General features: G+C 51.1%; 1 protein-coding gene across 1 annotated transcript in view; it reads right to left on the bottom strand.

Moving 5' to 3' along the window:
* Cngb1 (cyclic nucleotide gated channel subunit beta 1) overlaps window positions 1-16,544 on the bottom strand; it is a 76,864-nt gene that overhangs the window by 16,936 nt on the left and 43,384 nt on the right. The window contains exons 23-33 of the mRNA XM_045143079.1: window positions 15,318-15,476; window positions 13,429-13,637; window positions 10,872-10,922; window positions 10,428-10,514; window positions 8,316-8,380; window positions 7,475-7,597; window positions 2,368-2,509; window positions 1,543-1,702; window positions 872-969; window positions 695-778; window positions 122-240 (exon numbers count right to left, since the gene is read on the bottom strand). Of these exons, the coding sequence (XP_044999014.1) occupies window positions 122-240; window positions 695-778; window positions 872-969; window positions 1,543-1,702; window positions 2,368-2,509; window positions 7,475-7,597; window positions 8,316-8,380; window positions 10,428-10,514; window positions 10,872-10,922; window positions 13,429-13,637; window positions 15,318-15,476 (1,297 nt within the window). The remainder of the gene's footprint in view (window positions 1-121; window positions 241-694; window positions 779-871; window positions 970-1,542; window positions 1,703-2,367; window positions 2,510-7,474; window positions 7,598-8,315; window positions 8,381-10,427; window positions 10,515-10,871; window positions 10,923-13,428; window positions 13,638-15,317; window positions 15,477-16,544) is intronic.

Genomic DNA, 16,544 nt, shown 5'->3' with positions numbered 1-16,544 from the left:
CCACCCCCGCGTGGAGCCCACCGGCGGCACCCACCCTGCACATACTGGCAGGGATCAGCACCATACCCCCTAAGGACTCCCCAGATCCTGCCCCCAGCCTTTGACCCCAGTCCCTCCTGACCTTATCTCTCCAAACACAGATCCAGCCTTGAGCGTCACCAGCACGGCCTTTCCATCCGGGCCACCCAGCACCTGCACCTGCCCGGCCTGGATGATGTACATCTCACGGCCGATTTCCCCCTGGAACAGAGAAGGCCTGAGTCCCTCTGCCCAAGACTTCTCTAATCCTGCACCACCATGTGGCCCATTGTGTGAATAACACTGATCACAAGATAAGCAGGCCCAAGGCACTTTCATGCCCAGGAAGGGAGGATGAGGCGGGGCTTGGATTTGAATCCAGACAGCCTGGTTGCTATGGGTTAAACTGCTGGGGAACACCAGTTCATCTGCTGAAATGCTAATCTCCAGAACCTCTGAATGTGACTTCAACTGGCCGCAGGTGTAATTCAATTAAGATGAGGCACTACTGGAGTGACCCTAATCCAATCTGACTCGTGGGAAACAGGCATAGGAGGAAGAGACCTAGAGACCAGGGATCAGGTGATCTATGTCCCACACTGCGGCTGTTCCTCTCCCCTTCCTCTCACGGCTCCTCTAGCCCTGGTGCCGCTGTCCCCTCCCCGCCGGAGCTCACCTTCTTGCACACGTAGTCATTGGGCAGGTAGACAACAGAGCGAAGCCTCTTCAGCATGTCGAAGATCATCTGCCGGTCACAGCCCTGGGAGGGGCGGAGGACACAGAGAGGGGCATCAAGCAGGCGCCTGCTTACAGGAAGACTGGCGCTTGGCTTCACATTGGGGGGGGGCGGTACCTGAAAGAGTGCCACTTTGCTGACGATGTCATAGTTGACATCGATGGCCAGGTCCAGCCGCATCTTGTCGGGAAGCTGCACCATCAGCTCTGACTCGTCTGTGAAGGAGACCCCGCAGGGGCTGAAGGCCAGGCCTGGCCCCTCACACACGGGCACACCTCCACACTGCGGCTCTGCACTGGCTCAGCCCAGATGGCTCCCCTGCCACCCATGGTGGCTCCAGAGCCCAAGTGCCCTGGGCCTTTCCCAACACTGGTCTTTCTACCAGGAACGCCCTCCCCTCCTGCGCTTGTTAAACTCCCACCCATTCCTCGAACCCAGCATAATGTCACTTCCTCTATGAAACATGCCTCTGTGACAACCCACCCAGCTGCTGCCCTAATTTAAACAGTTCTTTCATCTTGGATTGTTCTGGGTCTCAAGGGTGGGGGGGGGGGAGCGAGGGGAATGTCGCTGGTCAGAGGACGAGACCCTCAAGTCTTAAAGGTCTCAGAAGAGCCCAGCTTAGGGCTCCTTCACAGGCCTCATGAGGCTCCTCTCACAGCAATGCTGGACCCTCACCCAAGAGAGGTGCCGGCACTTGGGACCTCAGGGTCAGAGAGGACGAAGGATGAACCTGGAAGTCCAGGCACAGGGTGACCAGGGTGGGCTGGGGACGTGGCCGGTCTTACCCAGCATGCCTTGCGAGTGCCAGGTGTACTCATACCAGGTCTTGACACGGTTCTGCACAGAGCTGGGGATCCGGTAGAAGTTCATGTACTTCACGGTGCTGTCCATGCAGCCGCGGTAGTAGGTCTGCCCGGCTGTGGCGGCCCCCACCACGTCTCTCATCTGGAGCAAGAGGGCAGTTAGTGGAGGTTAAGAAGCTCTGAGCCAGGACTGGGGAGGACACAGGTTTGGAATGTGCCAGCTTACACAGACCAGGGGCGCGGGGGGTGGAGATGTCGGGAGCAAGGAAGACAGATGTTCACACACACAAGACTCGCTGGTGGGAAAGAGTCTTGCTTTCAGCGTGGATGTGGGGAGCGAGGCATGAAGCTGCTGACCCTCTGCAGGTCTTGGGTCTCTGACTACCATGCGGGGGGGGGGGGGGGGGAACCTTTGGAGGCCAGGTTCATTTGGGGGCGTGGCCACTTTATCCAAAGAAGACTCTCTTGAGACTCCTAGCTCAGTGTAGAGCCCTTCCAAGTTTCCTTTGAGGACCCCTGTCATCTAGTGCACTGCCTACAATAAAAGTTACACCCCCCCATACACCAGGAACTCTTGGGGCTCTCACAGGGCACAGCCCAAGTCTTTCCTGTGCTCCCCAGAGGGACTCAAACAGATTGACCTCAATAAGTAATGGGACCTAGACACCTTCCTTTTACCCACGTGGCACGATCCTGACTCAGCCAGGGTAGAGTCTTTCCTGGCCTTTGAGACTGAGCCTTGGCACAGAAAAGGAGGTTTCCAGCAGCAGTGGGAGGGGCCCCAAGACAGATGGTCACCCCAGCTACCTGTCCGATCATCACAGAGAAAGCGAAGACACCGGTGAAATAGTTCAGCAGCTGGAAGACAATTTCAAAGAGCGTCTGGGGGTCAGGCAGGCCCCCGATGGTGATGAGGGTCTTCACAGCCCAGTAGTAGCAGCGAATGTAACTAGTACAAAGTGAGAAAAGGGACCTCGGTCATCACAGGACCCACCCCACCAGCCATGCTCCGAAGGGTCCCGTGACAGCCTCCCACCCAGGTGGCCCTGCTGTGCCAGAGGAGGCTCGCCAGTGTGGCTGTGGCTCTGCCCAGCCCTGCAGGAACTTGTCATCTCCAGGCACAAATGTGGAAACTGAGGTTCCAGGAGACATTAAGGATGGCCCAGCCTTAATGACCGGGCTCCTTCGATGGCACTCCAATTTCTATATTTTTTTCCTTTGTTCTCTCCTATGATGTCAGCTCACCAAAGCAACAAGATACCATCAACCCTCTACGTATGAAGGGTTTGCATTTGGATTCAACCCACTGAAATGGAAGAGTTTGGGAAAAAAAAAATACTGTGTCTAGTGGGGTCCAATCCCCACTAACACACACATGGTTTAAAATAGCTTGTCTGGGGCTGGAGAGATGGCTTAGTGGTTAAGCGCTTGCCTGTGAAGCCTAAGGACCCAGGTTTGAGACTCAATTCCCTAGGACCCATGTTAGCCAGATGCACAAGGGGGCGCACACATCTGGAGTTTGTTTGCAGTGGCTGGAGGCCCTGGCATGTCTATTCTCTCTCTCTGTCTCTCTATCTCTCTGTCTCTCTCTCTGTGGCTCTTTCTCTCTCTGTCTGTCGCTCTCAAATAAGTAAATAAAAATAAACAAAAAAATAAAAAATAATCCAGGCGTGGTGGCGCACGCCTTTAATCCCAGCACTCAGGAGGCAGATAGGAGGATCACCTTGAGTTGGAGGCCACCCTGAGACTCCATAGTGAATTCCAGGTCAGCCTAGGCTAGAGTGAGATCCTACCTCAAAAAACCACCAAAAAATAAAATAAAATAAAATAAAAAATAGCTTGTCTGCAATGATGACAGGCTTCTTTATATATAGATTTGTATTGTAAAAGGCATTGTGGGTAATCTACAGATGCTACAATGTATATGAGAGGATGGCACAGGCTACATGCAGCATTATACCATTTCATTTAGGGGACTTGAGCCTCTTCAGATTCTAGAACCCTTAGGGGTCCTGGAGCCAGTCCTTATAGGTATGAAGGGACAATAGTACCTTTTATTATCCCCCACCCACCCACCTTTTCCTCACACAGAGGTCCACAAAGGGACAAGAAGGGCTGATGGTCACCAGCTGGATTGTTCCAGAGCTGGGAAGAGAGCCCAGGGTGCAGTCTCTCTGAGCTGCCTCGAGCCATCAGCGAGTTTGGACCTGGGTTCATGATTTCCAAGTCAGGAGGTACAGGTGGTACAGGTCACGGGGTCCTACTGTGTGAGAAAAGTCACAAGAAATGCCCTGCACTTGTCTCATTGTCACAAAGCAGCAAGGGTTCTGTGTGTAACTGTCCATAGCTTGGGGCTGAGACTTCCTTGGAGAAGCCAAAGGGAAGACAACAGGGTCTACCTATGGGCAGTCCTGATAGGGTTTCCTTAATCTTCTTAGATTCCATTTGCCAGCTACCTGTGTACAATTACAGCTAGAATGCTGGCCTTGGAGCCCGAAGCCTCTTTCACTCTCTCCAAACCTAGGTCTCTTCCATTAGTGGACATTGAGAAAGTGTCATCCTTCACCTCGACTGTGAGACTGAGAGCATGTGGCCCTCTACAGCAGCAGTCAAGCCCATAGGGCCTGTGCCTGCCAAGTGCCTGCTGTGGGGAATGGAACAGATCCACCCGTGCGTGCTCGTCTAGTGGGACAGGCACATCATGTGCACCAAGGGCTGCAGTGGGAGCAGAGGCGTCTGGGAGTGGCCTGGCAGGAGTTGGATAGCTGCGAGGTCTTGGTGATTGTCACCTGTTTCCGGGCAGTCCTGCCAGCTCCTCCATGACCCAGTCCAGTCCCGACCACCAGAGGGCGTGCGAGGCAGCCTTTAGAGGAACTGGATGGTCCCCATCCCTTCTATATGGACTATAGGCCTGTGGGGGCAGCTGGGCATTTCTATAGCCACATTGTGAACAGGGAGAAGACATACAAGCTACGTCCCCATGGCCCTGGCTTCCCCGAATGCTTCCAGTTGAAGGAACATGGCACATCTTGGGGTCTCCAGGAGTGGCAGCGTGGGAGAGCCCACAGAACGCTGAAGGTCTGGCCTGGGTGGGATCAGAGGGTTCTGAAGCCCCCCAGCACAGGGCAAGTTCCCAACAAATGGCAGCTATTTTAAAGTTATTATTATCCATGCTATGGGACTTCTTGAGAAATTTTCTTTCACTGTTTGTATTTTGTGCACATAATGGAGTCCCTGCAGAATTTCACCTGGAAAGAAGACTGCTTTGACAAGTGTGCTCTCCTCTCTGTGGCGGAGCTAGAGCTCCCATGGGTCCTTGAGAAGGTTCTAGAGCCCTGTGCCTGCCCTCTCTTTCCTGCTCATATCCCTTCCAGAGATGCCAGCCTCACATGTGCCTCAAGGAAGGGAGTCCTGAGATTGTGGAGGCATAGACCCTTTCAAGACTTGAGGGAAAGCCAGGAAGCTCTTGAGAATAGCTGGCATGTTCTCAACATCTAGCTTCAGTTTCCAGGAGGGGGGTGTGAGAGTCTCTGGGGCCCAGGTACAAGCCCCTTTCCTGGCATGCTGGCTTCTGGAGGTGGGAGTGGACACTGTCCTGGAGTCCAGGCACTGACTGGACATCTCTCTCATGCACATAGGTTTCTTACTCCTCACAAGAATCCTGTCATCATAGCACCTAGGAGGCTGAGACGAATGGAAAGTTCAAGCCCTACTTGGGCTTCAAGGCCAAACTAGGCAACTTAGCAAGACCCTGTCTTTAAAACCTTTTATAAAGTTTTGCAAGGAGAGAGAGAGAATGCTGGGAGTGGGGGAGGGGGTTGCACCAGGACCTCTTGCTGCTTCAAATTAACTCCAGATGCATCCCCCATTTTGTGCATCTGGCTTTATGTGGGTACTGGGGAATCAAACCCAGGTCTTTAGGCTTTGCAAGCAAGTGCCTTAACCACTAAGCAATCTCTCCAGCCCTAAAACCTATTTATTTTCTTTTTTTAAGGACTGTGATATAGTTCAGTAGTAGAGCCCTTGCCTAGCATTGTGAGACTCTGGGTTCTATCCCCAGTACTGAAATAAAAAAATATATATTTATGGAAATAATTAGGCCAGAGAGCAGAGATTCCCATATAATGGTGTGTGTGAAATATGCACAGGATGAGGAAGCCTCATATTTTTTAAAAATATGGTTGTTAGGGCTGGAGAGATGGTTTAGCCATTAAGGTGCTTGCCTGCAAAGCCAAAGGACCCAGGTTCAATTCCCCAGGACCCACGTGAACCAGATGCACAGGATGGTGCGTCTGGAGTTGGTTTGCAGTGGCTGAAGGCCTGGTGCACCCATGCTTGCTCGCTCTCAGTCCCTCCTTCCCTCCCTCTTTCTATCTCTCAAATAAATAAATAAATAAGAACAGGATTCCTTAAGAAAAATATACGGTTATTAGAACATTTAAACTTGCTTGGATTCAAGCCTTATTGTTATTGGATGGAATTGCTTTAGGCAATGGGAACCCAACCAATGTTTCTTTCATGCTGTTCTTTGTCATATATATGTGTACATATGTGTATGCATGACGGCATTTTTGCTGATTATAAAAGAAAGTTCAAGGGCAGAAGAGGTGGCTTAGCAGTTAAGGTACTTGCCAGCAAAGCCAAGGGACCCAGGTCTGATTCCCCAGTACCCATATAGAGCCAGATGCACAAGGTGGTGCATGCATCTGGAGTTTGTTTGTAGTGGCTGGAGGCCTTGGTGCCACCATTCGCTCTCTGCCTTCCTCCCTCCCTCCCTCTCAAATAAATAAATAGTAAAAAAGAAAGTTAAGGCATGGACTGTCCTGTGTATTTATTTGGTTCTAAGATACATTTATTGCATGTCATAGTGACATGTGCATAGTACATGTCACAGTGAGCAATTCAGATTTTTTTTGAGGTGCTGAGAGTTGAACCCTTGTTCACGAAAGGCAAGTGCTCTAACACCTCGCTACATTCCCAGCCCCAATTCAGTTTTTCATACAAAAATAAATATTACATTAGATTTACATATGGATTACACGATACATCTCAATCTTAGGAATGCTAAAATCTGAAAAAAAAAAAGTAGGTCATCCAGAAAGAAGTAAAATAACGTAACATTGTGTAGACTTTTAAAACCATGCCATTGCTACCAGCCATCTTCTTACTGGTCCTGACGCTGCAGGGAGCGTCTTTACCCATGAGCCTCCTCCCCTGCCCCTCAGGATAAATGGTGCAGTGTGTCTGCCTACCTTCCTGAACATGGGGTGTGAAAAGATCTTTCTAGCAAATTTCATCATCTCTGGCACAGCAGGTACTTAGGAAACCTTATCTTAGGAAATTATGGGAAAGGAAAACTCGGTCCTTGAACTTTAGATGCCAATGACTCCTTTTTAAAAAAAATTATTTAGCCAGGCGTGGTGACGCACGCCTTTAACCCAGCACTCGGGAGGCAGAGGTAGGAGGATTGCCATGATTTCGAGGCCACCCTGAGACTACAGAGTGAATTCCAGGTCAGCCTGGGCTAGAGTGAGACCCTACCTCAAAAAACTAAAAAAAAAAAAAATTATTTATTTATCTATTTATTGGTAAGCAGAGAGAGAGAGAGAGAGAGATGATAGACAGATTGAGAATAAATATGGGTGTGCCAGGACCTCTAGCCACTGCAAAGGAACCCCAGGTTCATGTGTCACTGTGTATCTGCTTTACATGAACACTGGGGACTCGAACCCAGGTCGTTATGCTTTACTGGCAAGTGCCTTAACCACTGAGCCATCTCTCCAGCCCCATGATACCAATGACTTCTTAAGAATAAGATTGCCTCAGCAACATGGTAACCATGGACTCTTTGTGCTATGACTTGTAGAGAGCAAGAATGTCACGCAGGCAGTGCCCCAGGAGAAAGCCAGCTCACCTGTTCCCCACGCCGTCGTAAACCCAGTGTGTGGAGCCGATGCCCTGGTAAGCTGACGCCCAGTAGTACAGACACGAGTTCAAGTGTAAGCTATACAGCAAGTAGGCTGTGGTCCTGATGACTCTGCAGAAGGAGGCGGGGAGTGTGACACAGCCTTGATGGGAATGATACCTGCCCCAGGGGCAGGACTGCAGGGAACAAGCCAGGCCCCTGCTCCCCTGAAGCTCATTCAGAAGTTCCCCGGCTGGAGACCCCCACAGAAGTAGACACCTGACCACTGGGGACCAGCAGTGGCTAGGCTGATCCCAACAGATGCTGTTTTGAGGTTGTGAAGTTATCCCAAGGACCAGAGGGAAAATGTGGCCATGGGAAGGAGTCGAGGGGGGCAGGTACCTGAGGAGAAGTGACAATGAGGATGGTATGCCCCTTGAGATAGGCGCATGGCATCTTGGGGATTCCTGGAGTGTGGCCTGGTTGGTTATGCCCCTGCCTTGGGTGTCTGTGAGATACCCATTGGGTCCTCTTCTATTACAGTTGGTTGTTGGGGGGGGGGGTGATCAGTGCCCTGCACTGACACCAAAACGCTGGCTTGCCACACATGGGACCTGCACGTGCCCTCGTCACAATGGGAGGAAATAGGACATTCCTGGTTCTCGGAAAAACAAACATCTCTTCAGAGAAAAGGTTGGGCCAGGAAGAGGCTTGGCTTCCGGTGGAAACGGGGCCCAGAGAGCGGGGGAGCTGGAAAGGGATGGCCAGGGGACGGGTTTTGTGTATGTGCGTATGTGAACACTGACACGTGTGAGCGCATGCGTGTGCACACGCGGAGGCGGGCTCTCACCTGTAAATGTAGGCTTTGCTGAGGATGGCTTCCAGGCGGCTGTTAAACTCGAAGAAGGCCATGTACTGGGAGGGAGAGGAAGACATGGGAAACAGCTCTACACAGGCCTCACCTGCCGCCCTACCTGAGGGCTGCTAGGCCCCGGGCCCTCCCTCCCGGAGCGAGAGGGACGTGAGCTGTGAGCATTCACAACCAGAGGCCCTTAGCCCAGGAAATTGGCACCTTTGCAGGGAGGGGAGGTACTGAGGCACAGACCTAGGCACACTGGCGCTTGCCCCTGAATCCCATGCCCAGCCCCATCATTCTCCTTTGAGAGAGGAAATGGGCACTATGGGAAGTTTAGTAACATGCCCAAAGCCCACGCTGGGAAGTGGCAGAATCAACCTTTGAACCCAGCGGAGACCAGGCTGCCAGCTCTCCCCTTTCGGCTGCACTCTTCTACATCTCTGTCCGCATGTAGTTTCCCGTACTTGAAAATAACATTTGTGGGGCTAGAGAGGTGGCTTGGTGGTTAAGGTGCTTGCCCGCAAAGGCTAAGGACCCAGGTTCAACTCCCCAGAACCCACATAAGCCAGATGCACAAGGTGATGCACGCGCACTTGTCCGGAGTTAGATTGCAGTGGCTAGAGGCCCTCGCCCACCAATTCTCTTTTTCTCATTAAAAAAAAAAAAAAAAAGAAAGAAGAAGGAAAGAAAATAACCTTTGTGAAGGGCTATTAAAGGACATGGTAGCTAGCTCCCAGCCATTTACTCTGATTTCCATGTGGAGTTTGAATTGGATTCAGCACGGTCTCCTTGGGTCCCTCCTCGCACCTCTGAACTGTGCACAACACGAGGCCCACAGGCCATGGGCAGCTGCAGGGCTGCGGGCCCCCGCTAGGCGTGGGGCTCGTTTTCCTGTCTGCTGAACCTCACAGGCTGCAGGGCCTCCCTCACGGCAGCGCCCCGCCTGTCTCTCCAGGAAGCCCCGCACCTGCAGGAGGGGCGCGAGTCGAGGAGGAGCAGTGCTGCTTAGTACTCCCTGCCCAGGAAGCTCAGGGGCAGCGTCCGCGCTCAACCTCAGCCAGGCTGGTTTCTTTCTCAGGGGCTCGCACTCCTGCTCTGCCCCAGGTTGCTAACAGTATCGTGCTTGCTCTTGCATAAATTTACCCACTCACTGCTTTCATTTTATTTTTATTTATTTATTTTGAGGTAGGGTCTCACTCTAGCCCAGGCTGACCTGGGATTCACTATGGAGTCTCAGGGTGGCCTCGAACTCATGGCGATCCTCCTACCTCTGCCTCCCGAGTGCTGGGATTAAAGGCGTGCGCCATCACGCCCGGCTCCCACTCACAACGTTTAAAAGCAAAGCACCAGACATCCCGAAAGGGCCAAGGGAGTTTTATCAGTTGGCTAGAAAAGTGCACTTAGGGGATCCCAAGGGATCCCAAGGGCTTGGAGACCCTGCAGTGAAACCGCTTGTCCCCCACCAGCACACACCTCAAACTGGTGAGGCTTGAGGTAAATCGTCTGCCCTGGTCACATTCAACCGCCAGGTTTCCAGTCCACACTGCGCAAGGCAGACCCTGTGCGGGACCCTGCTTCTGCCCAGTGAGTGGCAGAACAAGCAGCTGAAATGACACTGGGCCATGATAGGTGATAAGTTGTGCATTCAAATCTGTCCTTGACACACCCTCATGCCTGTGACCTTGGGAAAGTCATACAGCCAGTCCAAGTGCCAATTTCCCCATCTTCTAGATGGGAACCATCATAAAGCAGAAACCCCTCCCTCCCTGAAAACACCGTGAGTGCCATGATAAAAACAGGAGACAAACTGTCTGCATGCAAACCCAAACTCCACTCCTGCCTAGCTGTGTGACTTGGGAAAGTCTCTTAGCCCGTCTGTGCCCCTTTGCTCATTTAAAAAACAAGAACAACGTTCACACCACTGAGGAACCAGTACTAGTTAAGCACCCGGAATCAGTACCTAACAAGCCGTGTCAAGATCAGAGGCCACTATAGTGAAGTTCTCTTAAAGATGCGTGGCCTCTGGGGATGCCTCCCCTTCCCCAGGTGTCAGTGCCCTCAATGAGCACAGAGGAGCTGAAGACCTTGGGGACCTGCCAGTCTTACCTTCAAACAGCGGGGCAGACGAAGGAGGGGGTTCACACCGAGTTTCAAGTAGAGGAAATCCAAAGGCAGGAGGCAGACTAAGTCCATCTGAAACCCCAGCAGAATGCCACAGTGTATAAAATGCAGAGCCCCAGGTCTGGGTGGGGGCGTCTCTAGAGAGAGGGGTCAGTGCCCCAGAGGCACATGGCTTCCCACCAACACCCACCTATGTGGTTTCAGAGTCCATTGCCCCAGGACAGCACTATTACCACAGTAAATGCCACCATGCCACCTAGCGGGAGCTGAAGTGGCACTGACATGGAATGCCCGTGGAGCTTGTGGTCTGGAGGGCACTCCCATGAAAGATGGGCCCAACCTCCCTTTGAGTGACAGGAACCACAAAGCATGGCCCCCAAAGCACTCCCTGAGACTCCAAGACAAGGCCACTTGTCCCTCAGCACACACCTTAAACCGGCGAGACTTCAGGTAGTTATTCCGCATCTCCTTTCTATCCATCTGGAAGGAAAGGGACAGTGGTGGGAAATGATTAGAACATAAGCCCTGACCTAGGCCTGGGATCCCTGTAAGCCCTGACCTAGGCTTAGGACCCCCTACCCATCAGAGCAGCAGCCTGCCCGCGTGCAGCCGCACTTCAGGGGAAGTCTTACAGTTAAAGGCCAGGGGCTGGGCTCTACCACAGGTCTTGCTGGGTTCACCGGAGGGATTCTGATGTTTGGGTGGAACTCCAGGGCTGGCAGCTCCTCCTTGGACCACACACTGCTTTATTTGCTGAGCTACTGCTGTGATAGGACTTCCCAACTCAAGTAACACTTTCTAAGTTTATCGTAAGTCCACGTTGTATGTTATCATTCACGACACCTGTTATTATTCTAGTACTCAGCCTGCAGAGCAACCCAGCATTACTTGTTATGGCATCAAACATATTTTGTACTCTATCCAAAATCTTAACCTTCTACAATGCTAACAATTATCTAACCTGCTATTATACTAACTCCTTAACATGGTACTGTCAAAAGCTGAAATCTGAGCTGGGCGTGGTGGCACACGCCTTTAATCCCAGCACTTGGGAGGCAGAGGTAGGAGAATCACCTTCAAGGCCACCCTGAGACTCCATAGTGAATTCCAGGTCAGCCTGGGCTTAGAGCAAAACCCTACCTTGAAAAAACAAAACAAAACAAAAAAGCTGAAATCATCTGAATTAATTCTACTTCCCATACATTAATTAATGATAGCCCTACTTATCTTAGTATTATGAAAATAAATGTTTCATAATTTTTTGATCCATTATCAGCTCCCCTCTTCTGATAACTACCTGACTTTCACCATCTTTCAAAAGAATATCTTATCTAAAGCAAATCAATAGCAAGTCGTTTTGGAGGTAAACCTCCTCTGGGCTGCAGTGTGGGATGTCTCCTTGGAGGTGCTGGGCATAGAACACACAGTGCTCCCCACCACTGAGCTGTACACCCAGCCCGGAGGGTGGGATTTTAGTAAGCGATTTGCATACAGTGATAGGGACAGCTGCCGCCTTGCCTTTGTCTATCTTATTCTCTATTCTATTCTATTCTATTATTCTATTCTACTCACTGTGTATGTGTCTATGTGTGTGTGAGTGTGCACACTCCAGTGTCTTGTCAGTAGAGCTGAATGCCACATGCATGTGCTACTTTACATCTGGCTTTCCATGGACACTGGGGAATTGAACCTGGGATGGCAGGCTTTGCAAGCAAGAATCTTTAACTACTGATCCATTTCTCTAGTCTCTAGACTTTTTCATTTTTTACTTTTATTTATTTTTGAGGGGTGGGTTGAGGTAGGGTCTTACTCTAACCCAGGCTGACTTGGAATTCATTATGTACTCTCAGGCTGGGTTTGAACTCACAGTGATCCTCCTACTTCTGCCTCCCAAATGCTGGGATTAAAGGTGTGCACCACTACGCCCTGCTTGAACTGTCTTTTTTATTTTTTATTTTTTTTTTTAAGGTAGGGTCTCACGCTAGTCTAAGATGGCCTGTAATTCACTATGTAGTCTCAAACTCAAGGCAATCTTCCTACCTCTGCCTCCCAAGTGCTAAGGTTAAGGGCATGTACCATCATGCCCAGCTTGGACTGACTATCTTTTTAAGACAAGGTTTCAGTATGTAGCCCAGGCTGACCTTGAACTCAAGATCCTCCTGTTTCTACCACCTGAGTGTTTAGATTATAGGCATGAGGCCCCTCAGTGAGGTCACCTGCTTTTGATGTCATAGTCAGAGCCTTGATTTCCTCCCTGGTCAGGAGCTGGCTCAGAGCACAGGGCCTTACGTCCTCTGGCAGCAGCGTGCCAGCATGCCCTCTACAGGAATCCCAGTATATGGGCTGGGGAGATGGCTTAGCGGTTAAGCACTTGCCTGTGAAGCCTAAGGACCCCGGTTCGAGGCTCGGTTCCCCAGGTCCCACGTTAGCCAGATGCACAAGGGGGCGCACGCATCTGGAGTTCCTTTGCAGAGGCTGGAAGCCCTGGCGCACCCATTCTCTCTCTCCCTCTATCTGTCTTTCTCTCTGTGTCTGTCACTCTCAAATAAATAAATAAATAAATTTAAAAAAAAAAAAAAGGAATCCCAGTATAGGTTGGCTGCCAGCAGTTCCTGCGCTGCACACTCTGCATGCATCATCTCAGTGGGACCCCCTAGCAAAGCTACCCCATGGAGGGAGCCGTTTTCATCCCCAGTGTAGAGATGGGAAGACAGGCACTCAGAGAAGAGATTGCGCTGGAATTTGAGGCAGGTGTGCCTGTTAACCACTTCCCCATCTTTAAATCCATCAGATGGTCAGCACCAGCATACCTACGAACAATGACTGATTTGTAATTTAGACACAGCAAAGCTATGCAAGATATGTGGGCTGCTGCTCCTGAAAATTCCTTGTTTAGACATTTTGTCATCTGTCACAGCACCAGGGCTCAGTGTCCTGAAGGCCTGGCTGTGGCCTGTGTCACCCCCTCTGCATGCACAGGACTCACAATGATGTCCCCGCCTTTGACAAACTGCAGGCGGGTCTGGAACACAGTGATGTCCAGAAAGTAGATGAGGTCACACAGGTAGTCCATCAGCAGCCACAGGTGGATGTTGCCCGGTGTCTGGTACGGGAAGGCCCAGCGCACAGGAATCAGCCAGCAGTTCCAGTTCCAGGCCAGCACCACGAAGAACAGCCACAGGATGTACATGAGGTCTGTACAGGGAAGGACCAGAGCTAGGTCATCAGAGAAGGGTCCTGCACACTGGCATTGGTGTGGCTTTCATCACATGGAAGATGGGCAGACAGTTGGATGAATGGAGAGATGGACATGGAGGTCACCACTAGGTCCTACCCAGTGAGAGTACTGTGAGGAGGGGACATGGTGGCATTAGGAGGTGGTAGACAGCTAGCTAGAAAGCCTTTTTGCTTTCCTTCTTTTTCCCAACAATATTATTTCCTGCCTTAAGAAAGCAAAGTACAGCGGTTAGGGGATGGTTCAGTTAGTAAAGTGCTTCCCATGCAAACATGAGGATCTGAGTTCGGATCCCCAGGACCCATGTAGAGAAAAGCTAGGTATGGTGGCACACACCTGTAGTCCCAGGGCTAGGAGGTGGGGTAGGAGCGGCAGAATAGGAGAATCCCCAGGACTTGCTGGCTAACTAATCTAACCAAATCAGTGAGCTCCAGGTTCAGTGAGAGACCCTTTCTCAAGAAAAGAAGGTGGAGGCTGGAGAGATGGCTTCGCTGTTAAGGCGCTTACCTGAAAAGCCAAAGGACCTTGGTTTGATTCCCCAGGGCCCACATAAGCCAGATGCACAAGGGGGTGCATGTGTCTGGAGTTCATTTGCAGTGGCTAGAGGCCCTGGCACAAACATTTTCTCTCTCTCTCTCTCTCTCTCAAATAAATAAATAAAAATAAAAATAAATAAATAAAAATAAAAGTTTAAAAGAAAATAAGGTGAAGAGCGATAGAAGACCAGCTGATGTCAGCCTGTGGCCTCAACATGCACACACACATGCACCGCCCCCCCAAACATATGAACCTGCACATGCACCCAAAAGCACACACACATCCCACGGGCACATATACATGCCAATACATACACTCAGAAGAAAGATATGCAGAGTAGCACGGGGCAGCTGGGTGGACAGACAGGTGAGCAGGTGGGTGTGTGGGTAGACTGTAGGTCACCTGATTGTTTAAAAACCCAGTGGACACCAGGGTTGCAGGTCTGCCCACTGAGTGACTTTCTGTCTAACCTTGAAGTCCCTCTCTGGCACCACCATGCTTTTCTGAAAGTCACAGGAAACTGCAGCTAAGGGCTCAGGGCTATTCTTTGTGAACTGTGAAGAGTTGCTCCTGAGGACTATGGAACGGGGTTAAAGGGAGGCAAGAGGAATTCGCTTTAGACACTGTGAGGAACTCCACCCTGTCCCTGCGCAGGGCAGGGACTCCAGGAAGGAGCCAGCATGCCCAGAGGGGAAAGAAAACTTGGCCAAGGTCAGAAGTTTAGCCGCCTTTTCAAGCTGGCTCATTCATTGCTCTGTGTCTCAGTTTCTCCACTCGTAAGATGGGTGCGACTTATGTTCCCATCCCAGGGGTTTGCCGAAAACTCAGATGAGGAAGCGCGACTCATTTAAAAAGCAGACACCCGTGGCCGGGTGTGGTGGCGCATGCCTTTTATCCCAGCACTTGGGAGGCAGAGGTAGGAGGGTTGCCATGTGTTCAAGGTCACCTTGAGACTACATAGTGAATTCCAGGTCAGCCTGAGCTAGAGTGAGACTCTACCTCGAAAAGCCAAAAAAAAAAAAAAAAGGTAGACACCCATGTTATCCGCACCCTTCCCACTTTCATGGTACACGGGAGGACCCCGTTTCTCTGAGGAGACTCACTGGTCAGCGGGTCAATGCTTTCGGGGAACTGGTATTTCTTCCAGGGCTTGCGCTTGAACTTGCAGCAGAGCATGTCACAGTAGTGTTCTTCCTCCTCGGGCTGCTGCACCTCCGCGGGCTTCTGGGCTGCCGGTGGCTCTGGAGCTTTCTTGGCTGGGGCTGTGGGATGGTATTAGCCGCTATTTGACCCAACCCTAAGGCCAGGTACAAGGTGCAAGGAAGAGGGTCCCAAGTGCAGAACTAAAACTGAGCCCCCCCCACCCGCCACAACCTGCCACGATCTCTGGACACCAAAGCCAACACGCTCCCCTGGAGTGGACCCCACAGCCTCTTCCACAGCAGCCCAGACAGCTCTTAACCAGCCCTGGCCAGGAGAGCTGCTTCCCGGGAGCTGCCCACGTGAGGCGCTCCTGGGCCACCTGGACATTTCAGCTCAGTGCCGTGCGTCCGTGTCTGCGTGTGGGCACGTGTGCACGTGTTTGGACTCCTTGCTACCTCTATGGTGTACTCTAAGGCCTCAACAACTCAGGAACGTGTTGCTTAAGGTTTCTCAGAGCAGGACTCCTAGCTCTGCCATCTCTATGGAGACCACTGGCTGGGATCCCAGGCTCCCTGTGGGCCTGGGGGTCTGTGCCTGATGACCACCGCCTTGGATCTTATGGGGCCAGCATAGCATCATTCCTGGTATTTGGACTGGGAAGCAGGCTCTGCTGAATCTATTGTGGGCATATGAGTTCCACGATACAACCCTTCTCCAGAAAGACATGGAAAAATATCTCTGGTAACACGCTCACTCTCTTTACTTTTCTTTCCTCACTTCTTTCTGTTTTGTGTTTCGTTTCTTGAGACAGAGTCTCGATGTGTAACCTTGGATGACCTGGAACTTACTATGCAGACCAGGCGGCCCTTGAATTTGCAACAATCCTCCTGCCTCTGCCTCCCAAGTGCTGGGATTATAAACTACCATACCTGGCTTAATAACATCTTCCCTCGCCTTCCTTTCCTTCTTTTTTTTCTTTCATTTCTCTTATTTAATAAGACAGGGTCTCACTATGTAGTCTAGACGGGTTCAAACTCAAGATCCTCCTGTCTCAGAGTTTACAGGCATGCACCACCTCATACAGCTTGGAGAATGTGCTTCCTCTTTCTTCCAGGCTTTTTAAAAAAACGGAAATGTTGGCCAGGCATGCTGCCTAATATTCATAATCTCAGCACTTGGGAGGCTGA

This window comes from Jaculus jaculus, chromosome 1 (genome assembly GCF_020740685.1).
Source record: "Jaculus jaculus isolate mJacJac1 chromosome 1, mJacJac1.mat.Y.cur, whole genome shotgun sequence".
Taxonomy (NCBI): Eukaryota; Metazoa; Chordata; class Mammalia; order Rodentia; family Dipodidae; genus Jaculus; species Jaculus jaculus.
Note: the sequence above shows the minus strand (reverse complement) of the source record. Positions and strands in the feature narration are given on the sequence as shown.